Source organism: Larus michahellis, chromosome 1 (genome assembly GCF_964199755.1).
Source record: "Larus michahellis chromosome 1, bLarMic1.1, whole genome shotgun sequence".
Lineage (NCBI taxonomy): Eukaryota > Metazoa > Chordata > Aves > Charadriiformes > Laridae > Larus > Larus michahellis.
In genome coordinates, this window is record NC_133896.1 from 7,139,152 (window position 1) to 7,164,457 (window position 25,306).

The window sequence follows — 25,306 nt, forward strand, 5'->3', positions numbered from 1 at the left end:
ATCTTTTCAATGTATATAAATACCTGAAGAGAGGGTGCAAAGAGGACGGAGACAGCGCCTTTTCAGTGGTGCCCAGTGACAGGACCAGAGGCAGTGGGCACAAACTGAAACACTGCAAGCTCCCACTTGAGTATCAGGAAATAGTCTGTCACCGGGAGGGTGACTGAACACAGGTCACGCTCCCAGGGTTGTTGCGGAGTGTCCATCCTCGGAGATACTCAAAAGCCGTCTGGATGCAGTCCTGGATAGCTGGCTGCAGGTGGCCTTGCTTGAGCAGACGGGTTGGACCAGATGACCTCCAGAGGTCCCTTCCAGCCTCAACAATTCTGTAATCCTGTGTGATCTGCAGCTTTGTGAAAATGACACCACTGCGCTGCATCTCGGGGATACTTCACAGCAAAACTCATTTCTGATAATCATTCAGTCACCAAATGGTTAGAGAACATACAAATGAACAAACTGATTACTGGCTAACTGAACATCTTTACCATAAGTACCATACTACTGCCCTCTGCTGTCTAATTTCCATATGTAATATAAGGTTGAAAACATGTTGAGAAACACTGGTTTGGGTCTATCTACTTGCAGAATCCTAATCTACTTGTCTGTTCTCCCTGAACTAAAAATTAAACTAAAAAGTAGAAAATTCAGCAAGTTACTTTATCTTTTCTTCTTCTTCTGGGGACATGAAGTAATCAGTCAATCTTCAACAAATTATTTAAAATTAAGGCTTTCCTAAGATAACAAATGGACACAAAATACAAGTATATAAACTCAGAGTTCAGATAATCATTGTATGAAAACATGCATCATTCAAAGAATGGTGTTACAGAACCTGGGATGTTTCCATCAGCATAGGACGTAGAAAAAAGAAAGTCATCCTCGGTAGATATCGTTATATAAATGCAACTTAAAAATACAGATTCAAATTCTGTATCACATCTAAGCTGATATTCAGCCAAGGATAGCTGACAAACTCTTGCAATTATTACTAATGTTGTTGATTTTGAAGCAGATAGGACAAGCGCACATAGATGAGGCCCCACCACCTGGGAATTCAAAAGGAGCTTCTCACGCAAAAAGAAATTGGACTTAAATATTGGACCTTCCCATTGTGAAAAAGGAGAATATACCGAATGAATTAAAAAGCTTACAAAGCAAGAAGAAAAAAACCCAACCAACTCTCACATCTCGAATATTCCAAAGTAGATATCACCTCAAATAATGAATGTTGGATGTTACAGACTTCAATGTGACCTCCATGCAAAATACCTGGAAAACATACAACCTCCCCTTCCTTCCCCTGCCCCAGTCTCTTCAGCTCTTAAACCCAACTAGTCCCAGGACAAGAAACGAGGCCACTATCACACAGTACTAGTCTGAAGAGTGGGAACTGGCATTCTCGCTGCTGCAGGGTATAAAACTGGTTTTCTTGAAAATCAAATTTTCTCAGTTCTATCAGGAAGAGCTGCACAAGCAGCAGAGGGACTCTGCCACCTCAAAAAGAATCAGTGATGAGAAGTGTAAGAATTAAAATGTGAAGTTGCACAAGAAAGTATATTTATAATGAAAAGAAAGTATATTTATAAAGGCTGCTGCCTTTAGAGGTTCTTCAGCTTCTGTGGGTTGCATAAAAGGAAGAAAAAGTGCAAATACAAGAGTTGCTCAATCTCATTCAAAAAATCTCAGCAATGCGAAGAGGGTTCTTCATTAAGGCTCTGTGTTCAGACTCCAAACTAAGTGGAGACTTGATTATTACAGTCTGTGTGAATGCCGGAACAGCTGGAAATTGCCAGCTACCCTGATTGTTTCTCTTCTTCCTTTCCCTCTCAATTTAGGCAACTTCAGCCACAGACAGATGAAGGTAGACAGTGAAAGACAGAAATACTTTGGTGGAAATACTCAAATGGGAATATAACAGTTTCGTTTAATCTTTCCTGAAAGTTATCATCATACTAAGCTAGGGAGGACTTACTATCTGCGGTGGTTGACTGTACCATGGATTATTCAGCAGTAGAATACAAATAGGAAATAAAAGCATAAGCTAGAGAAAGACCACACTGACACACAAACTTTGCTGCTCTATGACACTTCCTGCACAAGAAATGACTGATGGGGAGATGAAAGCTTTGTTTTGACAAATATCAATCACGCAAAGACACAAGGGCAGTTGCACACTTCAGAGACTGGTGTCTGTAAGGATCATGATGACTCCACTGAAAAGATGCCTAAATAATCATATAGGAATCAAGGAGTTTTATACACGGTTACGGAGCTGCACATGGGTTCATTTTATTATGTCATTCTCCATTACCTCTAAATCATTACTCAAATACGGCAGAGACTGGCACATTTCTGGTCTCACTGTGACAACTCTTCCATCTTTTTCCAGTTCCTCATGGTCACACATTGGCTGCCCTCCACCCAACCCCCCTCCTTTTTTTTGGTTTTTTTTTTTTTTTTTTTTTAATTTTATTAGGTTTAAGCACAGAAGTTCTAATGGGAAAACACTGTGAAGTTCCCAGAGCCCCATCTCTCTAGTGAGATATTCTTCTGCAACAAATGTCAGGGGAAGATGTAAATCGAAGCTTCTTGCACACACACATCCGTGTGTTAATGTTTTCTCATTAATTCTCCTTGTGAAGTTATGATGGAAAAAAGTAAGGAAGCAGCCCATAGGCAGCTCTGCAAGAGTATTAAATGAAAACTGTATTTTGCAATTAAGCATATGACAGTTTTGGATAATGTAATCAAATATATGGATTCATTAGCAGTATGTGTACAGTATGAACAGATTTCTTCAGGCAAAAACTCTCTCAGCTGTATTTATGAAGGCTCGTTACAAACAGGCTGTCCAAATTCCTGGACTTGGTATATACCTGCTCTGTCCCTGGGACCATCACCTTCTCTCACTCTCCCTCTCTTCTTAACAACATTGGCATCTCTCAAGCATGCCATTTTCCAAAACCAAGCCATCACTACAATTATGATCTACAACCCTACAACATTATTACTGTTTTTGTTACTACAATGTTCCCTTCAGTGTTGTTTCTAAACAAAGCTGATTTCAGGAGCAGTCTGACTGCACAGAAACCATGGGAATTGTCAGGTGAAGTGGGTCATTTAAGATACAAGCTGTTCATTTTCTTTAGCAATTTGTTCCTCCAGTGTTAACCACTTTATCCAATCAAGTGAAGACAGAAAGCAAGAGTCAGGAATTGTTCTTGCAACTATTGCTTCCGTGCTTCAAGGTGGCGAGCATGGAAAGCATGCTTGCAGTAAGCTTTCAGACAAAATATGTCTTTATTTGTGAGCTTTGTACAACTCTGAGAATATCACCAGGCTTTCCATAAAGAGCAGTGGCAAATAACGTCTGACTTTCCACTCCACACTCAGGAGGAAGAGGAGGCTGATTCTTTATTCTTTATGTTGTGGTTCACTTACCACATAAGATGTCGAGAATGAACAGGGAAAACACCCTTGTTTTGAAAGCCCCATGTGCTCCACCAGAGTTCGACAATCAGTGAAAATTTTTCCTAGCCTCAAGCAAAGTTCATCCCCTTTATGAACGTATTGAATTATTCCTGCCACTATTTATAGCTCAGCCTATAATTTGTTACATGAACTGAAACTCTTTCTGCTCAGCCGATCTGTTGTACCTTCTGCGTGCTCAGTGAACAGAGGATTATTCACTTAAGTCAGCGTATCACAGACGGGCGTCACTGATGGCTGAAGAGGAAGACCGCGGGTGCTTAGATAACGTGTAGCTATTGTGTTACCTGAAAGGTCATATTTAATGTTCTCTTTGCAAATGAAGTAGCTCTTACACAGATTTTTTTTTTTTGGATCATTCTTTTCACTTGGGAACATATTTGATCTTCAAATCAGCCAATCACCACAGTACAGAAACAACTGTTAGGACCTCTACCTTCTCCTTCCAGAGAAGATGACAGGACAGAAAGTAGGATTATAAGAAAAACCTAGGAAACAAATTATTACTTTTCATGCATTCACTTCAAATTTAAAAAAAATTAATTTACCAGCTTCTTAGTTATACTCTGAAAAAACATCAACATGTGGTATTTTTACGAAAAGCAGATTGCAAGACATAGCTACTAGTCTCAAAGCCAAAGGCAGTAAGCAGACAGGATGAGTAGGGAACATGCTGAGTAAACTTCTCCCACCACTTGAATTGTATCTCAGTTCCCTGCTCAGCAGGCTAACAGGTATTCTGCTCTCAATCTCCCCCTTTAAAGTTTTCCACGTCACACAGAATAATTTACTAAAACAGAAGGCTGGTAAGGGAGCGAGCTAACGCTGCAGGCCAGTCATCCAGGCAGCAACCTGAGATGCGTAACAGTTGTCCTCGAGCCCTCAGCAAAATACAAGTGGATCAGCAGCATCAGAAAATACCCCCAGAATCCCCAATACAAAATGCAAGTTTTAAGCTCTGTTGTGGAGAAGATGGAATTTGAACTCAGGCACCTCAAATTCTGTGGATTATTCACCAAACTGCCACAAGAACAGTTATAAAACCCTCCCTGGAACACAGCGTTGGGAATACAGCCACTCCAGCAAGTTTCTCCCAACTTGAAATTCTTCCATAGTTTTAAGATGGCCAAGACTACAATTCCAGCAAATAAACTATTCACACTAAAATCCCTATCTAGCTTTTAAAGCAAGTAAAAGCACTTAGCACTTAATGGCATAACCCACTTTCTGTCATTACCCTCGGATCATTATTTGTTGTCTGAGTAGGATAAAAATAATTCTGTAACTAAAAATCCCCAAAGCAATTTAAAGATTATTAATGGGCAATTCATTTCCTTAAAATTCACCCGCAGCTTCACATAGAAAATAATGTTACTTTTTTTTTTTTTTTTTTTTTTGAAATAGCAAGAATGAACTCTGTTAAATAGCTGCCAGCATATTTCAGCTCTTCCATATTGATTCCGAAATACAAAAAGCTTATCGAGGTATAAAGTATTCTATTCAAAAGTAGATCCCATTCATACCATCAAAAAAATTCACCTCTCTCGAAGATTGTGAACGCTGTGTTGTATATTATTCACAGAAAAACCAGACTTATCCCAAAGGGGACAGACGGGGCACTGAACTGCTTCCTATACTTTCTACCTTTTAACTTCCTCAGTGCAACTCTCCTTTTAACAAAGCAACTGCGTATCTTGGGATATCCTAAGGTATCTGTGCCGGCAAGCGTGATAATTTAAACATCAAACTATATGCCCCACGTTATAACTAATCAGTTTCCTTGGAGAGTTATTCAAGGCGGTTTTCACTGATCCATGACTGTAAGCTATCCTAGGCCTATCAGTAAACCTGGGCTGCAAAAAAGGGCGGGGGGGGGGGGGGGGGGGGGGGGACGGGGGAGGGGGAAGAAAAAATGGAAAGCATAGAAGAGAAGATTAATAATAAAAAAACCTCATAGATCTTAATAAGATGCCACCAGTACCTCAAAAGAGTTACTTTAAATTTAAATTAGTACAATAAGCAGAATACAAAGGAATAAAAAAAAGTAAAGTTAAAATTCATAACTCTTGAAAGGGGATTTGCGATTCCCAAAGAATTCAGCCGTACCCATTTGAAGCTGTCCCCTTCTTTTAAAGTTTATAAAGATTTTTCTTTTTTCCCTCTTTTGCATTCTTAAAGCGTAAAGCAAATACAACTTGTAGCTCTCTGCAGGACAAGACACGCGGGTCTGATGCTTCATCCGCTCCACAGATTATTTTGCGGCCGTGAACGCAGTCTGCTGTACGATCCTCGTTCAGTCCCACAGCGCAAGAGCAATGTAGTACCGCACACAATTATGACTACGGATATGACAGAGAGCCTACCCAATACTGCCCTTAGAGATTCCTTGCATTTGACCACCAGTTTCATTAGATTGTTATTGCTATTGGGTTATTACGTATTATTGTGTTTTGGCAGAATAAAAATTCTTTTTCTTTCAGTGTGATTTTTTTTTTTCCAGATCTCAGAAAAAATCTAGTTTAAGGTTATATATTAATTCAGAAGTGATAGCTAATGAAAAAAGCACGTATAACTTTACCTTTTCACTATTCTTGTATTTTTCCCAGCTTTTCAGCATCTTAAGCCATTTTGTAGTTCTTTCAATTTCAAGGTGCTTTTGCTGAAAAGAAATTAGACATTCTTAATCTTATCAAGATGAATACATTTTAAATTATTTATGCATTTCTAAAAATATTGAGAAAAAGTTTAACGCAGCATCTACTTTTTATCCATTCATCTAAGAACAGCAACAAAGTATAACACCAGTTCACTCCAAACATCCAAACAAGAGTCAACCAAAAAACAAGCAGAAACCCTTCATTTCAGCACCATGTAAAGAACTGTATTTTGTAAGATGAGTTTAAGTACAAGATTTATAGAAGTTCCTTCTCTATGCAATTTTAGCAAGTACAAAAAAAACTTTATTTTTTTTTTTTATTCTCAGTAAATTTGCAGGCAAATAATTTCTGCTGCGACCGTTTTAAAAGCTAGTTGACTCTGAAATGGTGATCCTCTTCACCCAGACCTGCCCTAATCACAATTAGCTGCTGTTTTCCAGTGATCACACGAACCATTCCTTCTCAAAAGGCACACAGTTAAGAAGGTACAAAGGATATGAACAAAACCAAGCGCATGCAAGAGCTACAGGGCAGTCGCAGAAATGGGAGTAAGTTCTAATTCTGGATGTTGAAAGCCTTGCTGTAACTCTCACCCCTGGCTCAGTACATTTTTACCTCAATGGCCCTGTATCTTAACAGCAAGGGTTTCTTCTGAAGGTCAGATCTACTTGCTTAAATTATGTTACTGGCAAGAATGTTTCAAGAACAAGGTGATAAAATGAGAACTCAAAACAAACCCCATCTTCTGCAAATATATAGTTGTATCGAGCAGTATAACATGTAACATAATAAATATGTGACTTCCACGCATTATTTATGTTATACACAACTTTAAAAGCACGGGACAACCCTACTACCGTAAGGGTTGCCATTCTGCCTATGTGAACAGTTACAGTTGCCATCAACTTCTTGAATTTGGGAATCAAACAAGCACTTGGAATTAGCTATTTTAATCCCTGGGATTTCACTTTGGCTCTTCACAGCCAAAAATCTGTATTTTGCTGGCTCCAGTGAAAAAGAGATTTTTAGTCAGTATTTTTTACAGTCCAGTTTTACATGCTGTGAAGTAGGCGAGGTGTCTCTGATAATTACTACAAAGTTAACCATTAAGGGTATTTTTTTTTTTTTTTAAATACACTATTTCATCTCTTTCACAATCTTTTGGAGCCGAGGATCAACACTGGAAAAGCTAAAGCAGAAAACCGTATGTGTGTGGCTTTTGCTTTCTCTTCAAAGATGAATGTAAATAAATAATTATTCTGTAGAGTACAGCCCCTCTACCTCCAAATCCAGGGCTTAATAAAGACAGGAAGGATATTTTGTTTCATGTGATTAGTGATGCAATCCAGGAACAATGTAAGAGTTTAATTTCAAAGCTCTGCAGGATACTGAAAACTTATTAATACTTTCATTAACTGCATCTGAAATGTTGGGAATAAGAGAAAATTATTACTTATTGCCTCAATAGAATTCTAATTTTACTTCAGGCTTTTACTCATCAGAATTTGTGCATTCTTTCTTGGCTATCAATGCAACAAGGCGGGCAAAGGACTTCTTTAATCTAGGAGCTCAAAGCCTTGCACTTGCAGAAGTATGACTTGCTGACTGTTTAAGGTCCACCCCAACCGCAGTTCAGTCTATGAAGTGTCCTGGAAATATGTTGGGTTTGGTTTTTTAAATTATTTTTATTTGAATCCAACTGACATAAGCCCCACACAAGGATAAGAGAATTATGGGGAAAGAAGTGCCTCTACTCTCTCAACTCTAACTTCATCTAACTATTCACGTTGCAATCAACTGCCCACACTCGTGTTCAGGTTCCGTGCTGTATTTGGCAATATCTCAACCACTTGCCTTTTTTTTAATTATTAATATTTTTAATAATTATTTTAAACACTTTTCTTAAGAGTTATGTTAGAGGGGAACTGTAGAAAACCTACTGCTTCCCGTATTTCATAGTTTTTACCACCTTGTTTCTAATTCTTCTCCGCACTTGCAACCCCCTTTAAGAAATAAGCATTTCTAACATCTCTAAAGCAGACGCTCTCTAGGCATAGTTTAGATTGCAGGAATAACATTGCTATCAAGTCAGGAAAGGTCTCTGCCCTCAACAGGTTGTTCAGATAATTGGTAAGAAAAATAAAACCCTATCCGCTCCCACAGTCTTTTTGTTTGTATGTTTGATCTATTTTCAAGATTTTTGGTCTCTTGAGCCAGCAGCTCACTTCAATTGTAGGTTTGTTCAAGCTTTTATGTCTTCTGTGTCAATTTATCCCAGTTCTCGAGTGATGCTACTGTAGTCAAAATAGCAATTATTTCTGTGTTCAGTTGTTGAAAAGTTTTAGGTATTTCTTCCCAGTCTGAATTATGTTCGCTTTCATGTCTAACAGGTGCAACACTGAAAACATGGATAGATTTGACGAGGCTCATTGCAGAGTAGACGGCGGCTGCTGCTGCTCTTTCAGGCAAGTTCCATGCAGTTGTCACCAAAAAAAAAAAATAAAAAAAAATCCATTTATCTGTCTTCTGAGTACATTTTACACTTTGAAGCATTTTTGCCATTGGGAATACCAGAATCCCTAACTGAAGCAGAGAAGGTTTCTTACTCTTGTGTCAGTAAATAATACACTACTGAAAGCAAAAAAGCATGAAGTTAAGTTGGCAAGCATCCATCTTTTGTGCCGCTCTCTACCTTCCTGGAGAGCAAGTGTGCTAGAGCTGAGGCTTAAAGCAACGCTTTAGCAGAAGCCTCAGACAAAACCAGAACTCCCTGAACAGTTCCCTGGAGAATTTGCCGTCGAGTAAACCAAGGACAAAACCAAACGAACTGAAAATGACTTACAAAACATTTCATAGCACTTCAAATACGGAGTCAGACACAGACTCCAGATTTCCTGAGGTCAGTTCTCCGTCCACTTTTCTCTTCCAGATGACCTTTCCTCCCCTAGTTTTACCTCGGATGTGCTGCATGATTCAGCTGAAGGTTACGTAGTTCATAATGTAGGACAATGATTCAATGCATTTAAGCCACCAAATGCCCGGCAAGGTAATGAAGCATCAAAATTACTCTGCATTCACAGTAATAATGCCTCAGCTAAAAGTATTACACGTGTAAATACACACATACACAAATCCACACACAGAAAACCCAGCTTAAGTTTTACACTAGAAGGTATATGAAGGAGAGATTCAAAATTCACAAGGCTACACAACACTTTACATAATTTGCAAACTAAAGGAAAACACGACTTAGGAATATTTTGTAAAATTTGCAAGTAAGGCAAAAGAAAGCATAAATAGTTCTGCCAAATAAGTGACTTTAAAAGATACTAGACAGAAAGCTTTTAGCACTAGCCTACATAAACATGACACATTAATTATCCCATGAATGGTATCTTGAGAATTGTAAAGATTCAAACACCGCTGACAGAAGACAGATAAACCTCAAGCCAGCAGAGGTCAGGATATCATCAGGAGTACAACCAAGAGCCTAATACAGGAGCATTACTGTACCATTATAAAAAGGCACAAGATTTGCAGTTTCACATTGATTCAATAAATACAGTTTCTATACTGACATTTTGTCTGACACAGCGTGAACACAATATGGGACAGAGAACGGAGACACTAATTTCCCCCAATAATTTAAGGCTAACTACAAAGCTACGGTGAATCAGACCTTCAAAACATATATACCACAACAATTGCAAGCTGTCTAATATTTACGCTCATAGAGTCATCAACCTGATGTGTCTTTGTGATGGAAATGAAATTATATATACACTCACTATGTTATTAAATGTAATGGAACATGGCAGGAAAATGCAACTATTTCAGGCTGTGTTTGCAGAAACACACATGAACCAATGCAAAACAAAAGGGACTCAGAAGGTCCCTTCTTTTATGAGAAGTTCTTACTAGCCCAATATTGAAACTCAAAAGAATTCATTTTTAGAAACACTGCTGCTCTTAACATTGGGGGAGCTGAGCTACCTTAAAACAAATCATTCCATCCCTCTTCCACACACTCTACTGATTTGTGGAGCTAACCTTCCAGCTTCAAATATTTTATCGTTAGTTTTCTGACGATACCAAAGATTAATGTGGACAAACAAGAAGGATCTGATCTGGTCTTGGACATAACAATGGGCCTGACAGATCAAGGGGAAATACTGATAGTATCTAGGCCCAGAGAAGTAGAAATTCAGTTCCTGATTATTTTAATAAAAGCTTTCCACGTTTCCAGAACATCAGTTCCCAAACTTCTCCTCCAGTACCCTCCAGCAGCAGAGGATTTTTGGACTAGGACCTACAGCAGCTGCTGACAGCTCTTGCACGTCCAGAATACACCTCGTTCATCAACTGAGTGTCACAAGGGAGGCCGTCGCTGTTTCAGTGGTAGCCAGGATATTTGTCACCATTTACCAAAACTAGAAAAGCAGGCTACACTCCTCAGGGGACAGACACTTACTGCAGCATCAAAGCCACCACCTCACTTGGACAATCCGCCCACCCAGCACAGCTGATGACAGCTCATGACACAGAGACAATAGATCTCGCTCTTTCAGAGCAGAACCGGGTGTGATCTCTTAAGGAGCTCCGTTTCCTTTACTAGGTCATATAATGGGTGAGGACAACTCATGTCTCATTGCAACCAGTGAACGTAAGATCTTGCGGGCCCCAAGGGATCTGTGGGCGAGTTAACACGGCCCCAAGGACCACAGTCCTTATGGGACTCAGAACATGTTTCTTTGGGAATGCAAATCACTAAAATGCTTCACTTCCTCATTTCACAATGATTTATATTTAAAAAGTCGTAAATCTGTAAACATTTACTTCCTAGTCAAAAGACTGGAAGACACTGGACTTACCTTTTCTATTGCTACATCATGGACAGGAAGCTCCTCTGGACTGAAAACAAAGACAAAGTTCGTATTACTCTTGGTTAATCTTGGCACAAAATCATTTCTGTATAGGTTCTTACAAGCAATCATTTACTGTAGCAATATGTAGTAACGAGTAAACAAGAATTATGAACTTTAGAGAATTAAGACAGTGACAAACAGGAACCCTGGGCACTTATTTTTTGAACACTGTAAAACTCAGTGTTTTAAGTAAAGAATTAGAATTATTTCAATCTTAAACCTTCTAAATCAAAAGTAGTTGTGCATCTTCAAAAGACAAGGACTTAAAGTGGCTTTTTTCTTTAGTAAAAGAACTCTGCTCTACTACTGAACTGAAACCCAAGTGCAATTTGTGTTTATTAGACCTGTTTATTACTGTTAGCTGAAATGCCCTTAGAAAAGGTTTTCCTTCTTTACTACCGTGCCCTGGGAGAGGCACTGAGATTTTGCTTAACTTAGGAGAGTTAACTTCCATTTTCTCAAGACTCTACAAAACTCACTTTGATTAATAGGGAGGAGGTCACAAAAAAAAAAAAAACAAACACACAAAACCCAGTTTCATTACTAGGTATATTATCAACATTTAAAAATACGGTCCTTTCGCTTCTTAGCCGAGGCAGGTTATGAACTGAAAACTTGAAAAGCAGCTTCTGAAGAGATACATTTTCAGGCTTTATATTATTTTAGTTTCATTCTAAGGGTTCTAACTTCTGTCCTTCTTATCAAAGAAACTTCTGCTTTTCTTGTCAAAAGTAACTGGACCACTTTGATGCCAAACGAGCATTCCTTCCTTCGCCTGCATCGTCTGCGGCTTCTGAAAACACTGCAGCTCATCTGCAAGCAGCACGGCTCCCTTTTTCTGTTCTACAGATCAGATAAATAACGCACCCAACAAAACCCTGTTTAAAAGGGACTAAAAAGCAGGCATTGTGAAATCCTTTTAAAAAAAAAAGTTCCTACTGAGGCTTGATATTATGAAAAAAACCCCTCCCCACATCATTATAGCTGTCTATAGCAAGGACACTACTTCAGACCACTCTCAAACCTTTGCAAGGGAAAAAAAAAAAACAAACACTGGAGAGGGCTACAAAAGTAGTTTTTGCTCCAGTCAATGTAAGAACAGTCTGATGCAAAATGCTTAAATTATATTTGATCTCGTGTATTTTATTTAAAAGATGCAGTTTCAAATTCAGGAGTTACGTTTGGCTAAAGAATTACATTTGAATTACTTCCTCTAATGGAAAAGCTTGCCCTGATCAACACCTTTTCGGAGACCACACACACAGATCAAAGTTGCCAGTAGACAGCCTAGAAACTAACTTAGAAACCAGAAGAGTGTTCCTTTCGAACAGCACTGCAAAAAGCATAATCCTTTAGAAGCACTTTCCAAATATCTAAGTTTTCTTGATGTACAACATCAAAATCTAAAAAAATATGATTAACATCTGCCTAACGCACCAGAAATTGCCTATGTTCAGTGCTAGATGAGGTTGTAAGTGCTATAAAATCATAGTATCATGTACATTCCCGTATAACTAAATTAACAAACTGAAAGTAAGCCCTTTGTATGCCAAACACCATCACAAAATGAAGCTTATGTGAACAGAAGTTAAACAAAATTTAAGCAAAGGGCAAGAAAAAAAATTAGCAAAAGGGAAGAAAAAAAAATCAATTTGATAATATGTTTGGGGTTTTTTGTTGTTTTGTCTGGTTTTAAATACAAAGATTGCTAAGCTTTTCAAATGTCATTTAAAACTTTCAATTCTTTAGCGACCCCTTCTCTCCCACACCAAGTTTCTGAGCAGCCGCCTCAGTTGCGGACACCATCCACCTCCACCCGGAGCAGCCGCCGGGCACAGCACGACGAGCGCCCAGCAGCCTTGTCCTTCGTGGCCCTACAAGATGACACCAGCAGCTGGCTGGGCACTCTACAGAGGCTTCTTCCCCCAGTGCCTCCACCAGTGTGGAACGTACCGACCCAACAGCTCCGCGTCCCCACAGACTCAGACGAGATACAGCAACTCCTCTGCTCAACTGGTACCACCTGAGAGTTTATTTTCACATTTGCTAATCTGGCATGGAAACTGATCACATGAAAGATTAATCAAATCTTATTTTAGAATCATAGAACGGTTAAGAGTTGGAAGGAACCTTAAAGATCATCTACTTACAACCCCCCTGCCATGGGCAGGGACGCCTCCCACTAGACCAGGCTGCTCAAAGCCCCATCCAGCCTGGCCTTGAACACCTCCAGGGATGGGGCAGCCACAGCTTCTCTGGGCAACCTGGGCCAGTGTCCCACCACCCTCACAGTAAAGAATTTCTTCCTGATATCTCATCTAAATCTCCCCTCTTCCAGTTTAAAACCATTCCCTCATCCTATCGCTCCACTCCCTGATAGAGTCCCTCCCAATCTCTCCCGTAGCCCCTTTAGGTACTGGAAGGGGCTCTAAGGTCTCCCCGGAGCCTTCTCTTCTCCAGGCTGAACAACCCCAACTCTCTCAGCCTGTCCTCACAGCAGAGGGGCTCCAGCCCTCTGAGCATCTTCATGGCCTCCTCTGGATTTGCTCCAACAGTTCACAATGAATCACAACGAATCGAAAACATTTTCTCACAATGAATTGCGACGTTTTAGTAAAGAATTGCTCTTTGCTAATTTTGCAAGTTACCACCGATGTGCAAAGAAAAGACGTGGCTGAATCCACCGAGCGGTGAAAGAAGCCAACACCATGATCCTTCACTAAAGTAATCCAGCAGCATATTTATGACTACATTCCTCATTATTTCTTTAGCTGCACAGCTATGCACTAATACCACATACCTATACATTTTACGCATTGAAATTCTACAGGGGTGCATTAAGCCAGTCCCACGGTTTTGCTCCCCGAGATGCTGCTGGCAGCTGAGCCCCAGGAAAACAGGGCAGAAGCTGTGCGAGTTGCCCCAGGCTGCTCAGCAACTCACTGGACTGGAACGCAGGAGTTCCTGGAGATCTTCCTCTCAATTAACTAGATTGCACGAACTACACCCATGTACTCACATACAAAATATTCAAATCTATCCTGCAAGGACTGAGGGAGAGGCATCGTGGGCAAACAAACTCTCTCAACCCCCTAAAGATATTTTAAATAAATACATTTCCATTTAGTGTATATTTTCTACACAGAAGCACCTCACAGATATTTTTTTTTCCCCTAAAAAGGATTAGGTGGGATGAGACATGAAATCAATTATTGTCTATTAATCAATGTAATTGAATTGTACCTTTTTTTTTCCTTTATAATGATAAATCTTCCCCTTCCTTTCCCAGCCAATCTAATTTTGTTATACCTTCATTATTTCTTTTAATGTTGAATCTTCTCCCACTGTCCCCAGCCTATTTAAACTTGTATTTTTCGATGTTTCTATCTGTGTACTTCACCAAGTAATAATGAGAAGTAGTAAACAATATTAACGTAATATAGTCACATCCAGCCCTAAGATGTCTGCTTTCCTTTAATAGCTCAAGTAATATTCATTTAGGGGATACAGTGAAGAAGAACAGGACTGATTAACATCATTAGCCTGGAACCATACAAGACTTGATACTCAAAAGAGGAGCCACAGAGACAGCTTTTAACTGCACTCACGTAAATATGGTCTCACTTAGCAGCAATGAAATCTTAACACTCTACTGTTCACAATAAAGATCCAAACTAGGCAAATCCACCCATTGAATCAGGCAGGAATCACAAATCATTACATCTGGCATGTGCCTTTGCCCCAGGCGTAAAGACTCCAGCCTCCCCCCTGCAGGCTGGGTGGCCCATTGCAACCCCACAGCAGCTCAAGGGCTCTGGTTGTCCCCACCGGCAGCTCTGGTGCTACGGTATTGACAGAAAGGGCTGAAGATGTTGTCTACAGGTTTGGGAGCCACAAAATGCTGGGACCAAATCCTGACTCCAGTAAGGAGCGGAGTCCACGCAAAGGTGTGCTGGGTTTCCTGCTAGAAGGCTCCGCAAAGACATTTCACTGGGAGGAAGCACTAGTCTTCATGATCCGACTGGAACTCAGGACCTCTGCCTGTGGTCTTCTCTGGTGGTTATCTGAAGCACCAGCCCAAAGTCTTATTCCTACCTTTCAGTCTGGATTATTACCACCTTCTGGTGAGGATTTCATGCAAAGGAAGTCTTTCAAAGAAACAGGATTTCATTTTGAAGAACAAGGACTTGATTGAAAATGCTTTTTTTTATTAGATTATAAGCGATGAATGGATTTTACATCTTTAAATCCACTATGATGGCTAACACAGGTTTTCATGAATTTTTCAAGAGAACTTAAATATTAATCTGAAATGCATAAATATGTGACACTCAGAACATGCAGATCTATGGTTTTGACCATTAAGCTATGTGTTGTAATTAGCCTCCTCGAGTAACAGTGGTAATTTAAATAGACTGAAAAGACTCAGACTTAACAAGCTTATAGTCACCTACCCACTGCTGCTGTTTAAATCAGTCTTCTTTAAACAGCACTTTGATATATTTGTTCAATATAAACGCAAGGAAAGACTTTCTCATATTAGTCAGTCATCAGATTTATTCTTTTCCTACATTTGTATTTAAATCCTAAATATGTTCCCTGCTGTCTCAAATCACAACATTTCCCTGCTTCTAGTTCGGCTTAAATAAATTTAAGAAATGTAAAGGCTCCTCTATCATTTGCAGCTTCAGTTGAGGATGGAAGATGTTTAGTGCAATAATCAGCAGGTTTGATATGTTGATAACCCCAGAACTATAAATTCCAGAGGATCATTCAATTCCTCACAGTTCAAAGCTGTATAGAACCTGACACGCAATTTTTCACTAGAAAAAAAAAAGTAACAAAAATTGACCATAATAAACTAAAAATCTTTACCACAAAGCTTACTTGCTCAAAGAGCTGTTACATTCAAAATTTCTTTGTAAACTCTATTTTCCTTTCTCATAACTTCTATTTCAAAACACACCACTCGCTTAAAAACCCTCTCTACTTGCTGTAGTCTTTCCTACCCCGGAGAGAATTAGCCTGTGAAGAACTTTGGGGTCCTTTATCCTGAAACATGTTGCAGGAATAACTGTGATAAGTACAAGACATTATTTGAATTTAAAAAGTCAATTAAATTCAATATTCCTGTATTACTGAACTCACTATAACACGAGTATTAAAAAACTTGAATCCTCATAAAACTGTGGTGCAGTCCCTACACAAAGTAGTTTCTCAAACTATTGCTCAATTATTTTCTTTTGCTCTCCTCAAAGTACTACTAAGTGCAATAGCATCACCTGCTATTGCATGCACATTTTAACTGAGAAGTATTTTAAAATCATATTTGGTGTCACATATTAAATAGCGTGGGGAAAGTTTCTTGCAGAACACTTGTCTTTGTGGTTTCATCATGAAGAAATAGATGCCGTGTGTCCAGTTTTTCATTTGTGGTGCAATATTAAGTGTTTAAATCCATGAGGAAAACATGCTTGCTACCACCCAGGAGAATTATTTCGAATGAATTCTTTAAAAAATAATAACAATTCAGTCATTTGTATTGTTTTAGAACTTCTATGAGCAAGGAATTTGTTAGTGAAACATTGACAAAAACCATTAGTAAGGCATAAAACTGAAAAGCAAAAGTGTCATGAAATAAATTCATGAAGAGTGATCATGCAGAGATGAGATATGAGAAGGGAAGAATTCAGTTGACATACCTGAACAAGAAAAGCTGTAGTACAAATGGAGTTGTTTTGCTGTATAATATAAACCTCAGATTGTCGGGTAACAATTTGCAACACCATTTCAGCACTCAAACATATTAGGAGAAAGTAAATCTTCCCAAGTACGAACAGTTTTTAGGCTGTGTAATTAGTCAGATGCGAGTTGTAGGAGTCTATAGCTTTACTAGACAAAAAATTCGCACCTTCACACTGGGAAACCAATTATCCAACAATAAACACACTGACTCGGTGTTCTCTTAGGCCTGCCTGTCTTTCAGTGTCCCATACAGGGCACACTAAAACCGTCAAAGCAATACCCAGTATTACAGATAGTTACAACAGTGCTTTGCAGAAGAATGACACCTTATTTTACATATATGTCATGTTTCCAGGTAGCTTTTACTGCCTCCTGTCATATAATATACGCACTGATCTTTGTTCTAAAGTTAGCTGGTAAGTGCTTCACAAAAGGCAAATAAGACTAATTGTGTGATTCATGGCGCACATAACCCTGTTACTTATAATGACAATTTCTACATCTGCATTATTTCCCAAGACAGGCTACAAAGCAAACTGTTTTCTGAAATCAACTGAGAAAACCTCATTAACCACTAGAAGTAGAAATAAAACAATATTACAATGTCATGCCTTTCTTTAGAACTATGATTAACTTACTCTTTAAAGCACAAATCTAAAGTACAACTTAGCACTGAATTCAGATCCTTTAGTCCAAACAAGTTAATTTTCAGAAGAATTCTGATTACGAATGACTGCTTTAATCTTCCAGCCTTTGAATGGAAACTAAAGGCAACAGTGTCGTTTTCAACACCAATAATATGTGGAAAAGATTTCTGAAAATATTAAGGAGAAAGTAAAAAAACCTGTTTTTTAAACTAAATGATGGCCTTTCCACAGACGGATGGATCACTTCTATGGAAATTCTATGAATCACTTCCTTCTTTCCATTACACATTTCACTTATAAAATTCACAATTTTGATTGTGTGTGTCTATCAAAATAATTGCAGCTCTGCTACTGTAATCATCCACTTGGAATTTTCACCAAATAACCTCTGCACAGTATGGGGGTGGTGACTACAGCAGATTAAAAAACAGCTTCCACAAGTTTTGTTAAAATTCATAAGCAAGCCAAAGCAATTAATTAACATACGGGATAAGCCAATGTGATATTCCACCACATAATTATCAGGAAACAGGCTGCTAGAATGAACTTAATGCTGGGAAAAGACTGGATCATGGGTACTTTTGTGACTAGGTTTTAGTTACAATTATTATTTGCGGATTCTGAGAACGTTGCTGCCAATACGCAGAGCACAGTGCCATGAACATGTAGCTCCTGTCCAGAAAGCCTCAAGCAATGCACACTCTCAGAGAGGGGAGAAAATAAAATCATAAGATTTATCAAATTCAGCTAAATCTCAAAGTGGTGACTTTTTAGTAAAATACTTTCCTGCTTGGCAGAAGATAACTTCACTGTAAGTTGTAATTATCAAGAAATTGATGGCAAAAAATAGCTGTATTTCCACTGCCACATACTAAAATGTATGCTTTCGTGTGTCTTCAGTAAAACACATGTTCTATATGCAAACTGTAAAGTTTTCCCAACTTGTAATCAGCAAACGTTTGAGAAAATCTATTGTCTGCAAAACGGAGCACAACAGCATTTCCAGTGATCTTTACGTCACTTTAATTGAACATAAACACTGAAGTTAAAAAAAGTCTTCTCAGAACCACATTCTAGAGTGCCTTTTTAAAAAGGTAAAAATTAGTCTAAGCTACCTGAAAGCTCTCAAGTGGCTAAAAGACAAATGAAAAAGAATTAATCTCTTTGCCTTGCTTCTGATTTACATTTGATACATCATTATCTAAAAAAATCCATCCTTTTTCCTTAAGCATCTATATACAGATTGCTTTTAAGGACTGCTTTAAGGTTAGTTACTGGCGAGATCACTTACACTATATATTAATAGCAATCCAGGACTTAACATGTTGGCAGCTTCATCTGTATTAAAATTCATGTGCTATGCAAAGAGTATTCCAACATAAATTAACTAAAATGGTAGCAGTCCAGCAATATATATTTATTTGTTCACCGCTGAAGCCCAATGCTTTACGTACCTACACTTACTTCTTTTACGAATAATCTGGTGCAGTCTAAAATTCCATTTTGCTGGATCCTTCACATGGGTCAAGAGTAGCAGCATCTTGGCACTTCTAAAACCTGTTGCCCCAGACCCCTTTCAGTGCTCTTTAAAATCAGTGTCAGTGAATCACTCTCTGGACATTCCCCTCGGTTACTTTAATCTTCTATAAATGCTAAATATAGTAGGAAATATATGTGGTAATAACGATTATGTTAAATCCTTACATTTTAGGGCTTAAGCAGTAACTCAAAACCAATGCGTATCACTGTAAGTATGTTGTATAAATTAAATCATGTATTACCATATTCAAACACTTTTTTAGTTCTGCTACCTAATAACTTTTTGTAAAAGGAAGTAGTTCATGGATTCCTAGTACACAGTGAGTGATCTTTTACTCAAATCAAGCAGCAGCAGCCGCTAACAAAACCACACTATTTGTCCTTAGTTGGCAGAATTATCCCGCCGCTTACTTTTGTGTTTGCAGCCAAATCTGGGGGATTGTGTTCACCTCATTTCTTTCTGGATCTGCAGAGGATTGCTGAAGCGACAGCCTGGACTAACTCAGCTGAAAGAATGGATTTAAAATTCAAATTTCAATTCTAGTTCTAAGAATAAACTAAAGAAACGGGTACAACTGTGACACTGTTTGAGGAAAAAAATCCATAGCATTCTGAATGATAGCAAATAATAACAAAACATTCCCTCCTCCTACGGGAAGAGCCTGCATGAAGGGAGAGCTGCAGAGGAACCGTACGCTAGATCATCATGATAACATAAGAGGAAAAATTTAAAAAAAAATAAAATTAAAAACCACAAATCCATTCAAAGGATTCAAAGGTTTAAAAAACACCAACTTTCATTAACATGAAAAACACTGAATTAGAGAGAAGAACATCTTAAATTCTTTTGTAAAGGAACTGAATTTAGCAGACCAAACCACAGAAAAATTTATTGGTAACTTCTAGACACTTAGATATTAAAAAAAATGATGGCAACCATGAGAGCACAGCACATGCGCAACACTGCTTATTTACCAATGGAAGCCAAAAATTGACTAGACAACAAAACCACGTCTGAGAAAGATACACCTGAAATCCTACTACTCTCCTTTTGTGGCTACAAATAGCACTCCAGGGGGCAGGTTCTTCAGCTGTCATTGGGGTTGGCTTACATTACAGGGGGTTGGCTGCTTCTCTTCAAACTGGTGATTTCAAGCCTTGCATAAAATGAGTTGATTCTGGGTTCAAATAGCCTCCTTAGCTTTATGAGGTTCTAAAGCAAGCCTGTCTCGGACAATGACCTTGTCAGAACCAGAAATAAGGCACTTCCTCCATCTTCTGGTGAAGTTCTACCACCAAAAGCACAAGCGATGTGCAGATACTACAAGATCCTATGTGACTGTCATCATCTGTGAGAGAAAGTCTGGTTCCTCTCCCTTCTGCAAGCTCTGGTTTAAACAATTTTCATGGCACAGCTTTTGAATAAATGACCACTTTTGCCATCAGTTTGGCAAAAAAGACTTGTTTAAACAGCAAGTGTGAGGAAAAGAGAACAGTAAAAGCATTGGAAAGTTCCTCATAGCAGCCAAAACACATTCTAAAGCAACATTTCTGACCACGTGCTATTGCAAAATAAGACATCCAGTTAAGGAAGCAATTACCGCAAATTGCCATACACATCTCACGCTTTTAGAAATAAGTTCAAATGCATCAATGCAAAGAAAAGGATCACAACGCAACCACCACCATAACTGGAGACACATGCAGAGATCAAAATCCATCATGGAAGCAGAGCTATAAACTAAAAGAGTCAGAACCGAATACAACCAAGTAAAATTTACAGCAAATCCAATGTACTCTTCCACTGTCAGTGATGTTTAAATAAAATTGCCTGTTTACAGTGGTCTCTGAAACGTCTGTCTCAAACTCAGCCCCATCACTTCACAACTGCATATTAAGCGGAGATTCATTTTAACTCATCAGGAGTTCCATAACTGATAAATAGTAAAATTTGTAAAACCTCTTCATTAAAGTTTATTACATATCTATCATGGCTGCGTTTTCAAACCAGGTTTTGTCATACAGAAAAGCAATTAAAATATCCTTTTAGAAGTAGTTCCCTGTGAACGCATGCATGAAAAATGGTTTTGTCTAATGCTAGGAAGACAGATCTAAAAAAAGCATTCTGAACCTCAATTACTAACCCAAGAAAACTTCCATTTCTCTCCTTAAATAAAAATAATAATATCCTCAGTGTGCATTAGGGCAAAAGGAAGGAACATTAAATAGAGCTGAAATTTGTGGGTTGTTTTTTTTTTTTTTAAACAGCAGTTCCTCAGTACATTGATTAGCAATGAATACTTCAGAGCAAAATCAGTCCAGGGAAACGTATCGCGTATTAGAGGGCAGAATCCATCGCCCGCAATGCAAGACCACAGTGGCATTTTCATAGTAAATCTTTATAATGAAAAATTCTACACAGTCAAAATCAGGCACATTCATATATTTAGTAAAAAAAGGAATTAAGAGAAACACAACTCTTCTCTAACATCTGAGACGTGAGTTTTATTTCATTTTTTAAATAAAGATCTATCTTTGGCAGCTGGAAGAGGCTGAACTTAGCCCACTCTCCTCCCGAGGGAGGGGAGAGCTAAGCCACTCGCCTGACAAGTAGGTCCGACCCTGTCTCACAAAGCCGAGGAAAAAAGAGGGGGAGAGGAAAATGACAGCAAGTCCCTAACGAACGACCACAATACATAAAATGCAGTAAGATTTATGTTTACAATTGAACTGTTAAGAATAATTTCATTGCTGTTTTAGCACATCATCTTATCGCTTAATGCGTTTGGCAATGCTTACTGTGCCTACAAAATCAAGGGTAGTGGTTGTGTGTCACTATGAACGATAAGTTTGCAACCCTCCCTGCAACCTTAGCACTCTTTGCTTAAGCTTTGATGTGCAGGCTTTTCTATTAAAATTTGAAACGAAAGTTATATAAAAATCCCTATTCCTTGAACACTGGTTTGATTATTACCGAATTACAGCCACCCTGCTCCTTTCTTTAATTTCTATTACCCAAAACTTTTGGCGTCTCGGCGTAACTGTTTTTGCTGCCAAGAACATTCAGAGACCAGTCCTTCCAACTCTTACCTGGAGAGATTTCACCCCTGTACCTGCTTAAAGCAGCAGGATTAGTTGTGTAAGAGCTATTGTTCTTGGACGTGTGGTTCAACAGGCAGGTTGTAGAAAGTACTAAGGAATGTACGAAGAATATTTTCGAGACAAGGATTGTTTTTCAGCAAGTCTATGTATAAATTACCAAGAAACAGAATGAGAGTGAGGATAACTAGTGCTCATCATATTGCTCCCTATTAAAAAGTTAGGGGCAAAATAATGATACTGGAGAAAAAAAAAAATAAAATCAATAGTTTCATTTGGAGCCATCTGATGGAGTATATCACAATTCTGACTGAGTTCTCCATTTCTTTGCTCCCCGAGCTCGTTTTTGCAGCATGCTGCAGAAATGCATTACAGAGCTAATAAAAATACAATACTTTTTTTTTTTTTTTAAAGAGTAAAGTTTGATGGAGAAGAACAGGTAGGCCTCTATCTCAGCAAAAGAAAGAATAACAAACTGTGCTATTTGAAAAGCGCCTCTGGCACCGCAATAATCTCCAGCATTAGCAAACCATTCTAAAAGCATGTTCACTGCTTTAACAGATTCATGCGAGAAGGAATAAGAGTAAGAGTCAGATTCCCAGCTGCTGTAAATCGGTACAATTCCATCAAAATCAGCGCTGAGCTACTGTAAGACTAGTACAAGAATCTAACCCAAAGTTTTAAGAGAGCTTCATGAATGGAGGGAGGGGAAAAACAACGCACGTCTGTATTTTCTACCATTAATACTTCCATTGTACATCTTTTCCTTTACTAGTAAAAATAAAAAAAACAAGCAACCTCACTATGCTGATCCCACAGTGCACATACATCCCCCCGTTTCCATTTATTGAACAGGTAATAAAAGAAAAACATGTTTAAGCAGAATCATCCAAGTTTGACCACAAAACCTGGTCAAAACCAAAATATTGGTTATTGCTGTAAGATAATAATTTTTAATGCAAGTTAACATAGACCTTGATAATAACAAGACCTGAAAAGAATTCATGTTATGCAGGTTGGAGAAAAAGTCTTTAAAATAACTGCTGCATTTTTTTTTTTTCCTAAGTGATATCACGGCAGTTTCTGATTTTCACAGCTCATTATTGAAAGTTAACAGGACAATTCAGTTGATAACATTCATCAATGAAGGCTGGAAAGAAAAAAGTTCTTAAAAACTTACAGGAAATAAAGTGTAGTTTCTTCTGTTATTTCTCCTTTGTATCTATTAAGACCTGAACACTTACAATGCTTTCCGCAATGTATTAGTCAGCGTATATTAGTAATAATCTATGTTTCCCAATGTAGAGTAGTAAAATTTTGCCTTGAGCTGTACCGGACCCAAATTTCAAAAAGCAATGTTATTTTCTGCTTACTTAGAAAAGCACAACTGCGGTCTGAAAAAGTTTTCCTATAAAAGAAAACGGAATGCCTCCTTCACAGCTGGGCGATAGATACATACACAGACAGATAAATAAAAGAATCAAATGAGAATATACTCTCACATACTGCTAATAAAAGACCAGATAATATAAATCCTAATTGCGAGCTAAAAAGTAAAGGTGTGGATTTTTATTATTTTTTTTCCCCCAATACTTTTTGCTCGGTCACTATCTGGTAAAGGACCGAAATCACTGGTTCTAACAGGTACCAAACGAATGATCCCGGCTGACGTATGATACTCAAGAGGAAATTTTGTTCAATGAATTAGAGAGTTCAGCACAAAGAAGCGCAGAACCTGGCAGTATATCGAAGAGGGGCATATCGGTGTGGAGACCTAGGCAAAGGAAGGTGCCTTCTACCTGTTCAGATTTGCTCAAATTTTAGTTTTCTGTGCCATCGCAGGGAGACGCTGAGGCCTTATCCTGCTCTCTGACTTTTGGCCTGGCGCTGGAAGGCCCAGAAGAGGACCAGCTCTTTAACCATGAAATTGGTGTTGACCTCTAGAGTTGCAAAATGCTGCTTTCAGCTTCTACCCTACTTTAGGAGCACAAACAAAGTTTAGGCTGTTTTGTAAATCCCAATCAGCCGACTCTCTTGTGACCATTCAACCTTAAGATTATTTGGGGCAGGGAGGAAGGGGAAGGAATAAAGTCATTTTGTCCTTGCAGCTAGATGGAGAGTTCCGCAAAAAAATAAATATAAGGGTAGATTCCCGAAAATATTGTTTAAATATGTGGTTCAGTGATCTTCAGTTAAAGCTTAAATTCTTATTTATTTACAAAACATTGACTACAATTTGGATTTGTTGCTTTCTTTTGTTGCTTTAAGATCTCTAATAATTTTTTTAACTATAAAAATAATTCGTATAATTGCCACTTCTAAATAAACAAAGTAATATAGATATTATTATTTAAATTGTAGGGTTAAAAAATAAAGGAAATTTTTTTTTTAAGTGTTCCTAGGAGTAGTAGAGCACTTGCCACCACCCAAGGGTTAACATATTAATTCTAGTCGCCTTTTTTAACCATCCCAAAGCAGTAACAAATCTACAAGAGAATTCAAGGAGGGGGAAGGGGGAAATCCCAGATCCCAAGGCATTGCTGGAATGCCTGCTATGAGCTTCGAGACACTCAGGAATTCCTTTAGTTTTTTCTTCCCTGAAATTATTCCCCTATCATTGACCGCTGCTAGGAAAACTGCAAATAGAAGTATCTACAAGGCAAAGTTTCTATGAAAGAACAGTCCACAGCACAAAGATTAAGAACAACTTACTTTAAAATTTAGCCAGGCTCTAAGATAAGACAGAAAGGAACTGCTTTTTTTGTGGGATGCGGGGTGTTCGGAGTTTAGTTTTCTGGGGCAAGGGTTTTATTTTTGTTTTCTACTTGGTTTTTTGGGTTGTTGTTTGGGTTTTTTGTGGTTTGTGGTTTTTTTTGGTTTTTTTTTTTTTTTTAATTGCAACATTCTGGTGTTTGTGCATGTGTGTATTCTGAGCATAAAAAGAGAACTTTGGATTGAATCTGAAGAAAAAAAAAAGAGGTAGCTTGACACAACATTTATGAAAGAGACAAAATGTATCCAAGAAGAAGAGAAAAAAAAAAGGAAAAAAAAGAAAAAAGGAAAAAACCACCAAAAAAACCCCTCATTTTTTTATGAATACCGAACATATTCCATCTTTTTCATTTCCACAAACAGCTGAAACAGTTTTTGTTATAGCTATCTGTGAGGAGATCTGAGGCATTTCTCCCATTCCCGAAATACT

The 25,306-nt window shown here is 38.3% G+C and overlaps 1 protein-coding gene across 5 annotated transcripts in view; it reads right to left on the reverse strand.

Moving 5' to 3' along the window:
- Nucleotides 1–25,306, reverse strand: part of USP6NL (USP6 N-terminal like) — a 128,232-nt gene that overhangs the window by 38,994 nt on the left and 63,932 nt on the right. For all 5 annotated transcript variants that reach the window (XM_074573277.1, XM_074573278.1, XM_074573274.1 and 2 more), the window contains 2 exons: nt 11,021–11,060; nt 6,071–6,151 (listed from right to left, as the gene is read on the reverse strand). In XM_074573277.1, the coding sequence (XP_074429378.1) occupies nt 6,071–6,151; nt 11,021–11,060 (121 nt within the window). The remainder of the gene's footprint in view (nt 1–6,070; nt 6,152–11,020; nt 11,061–25,306) is intronic.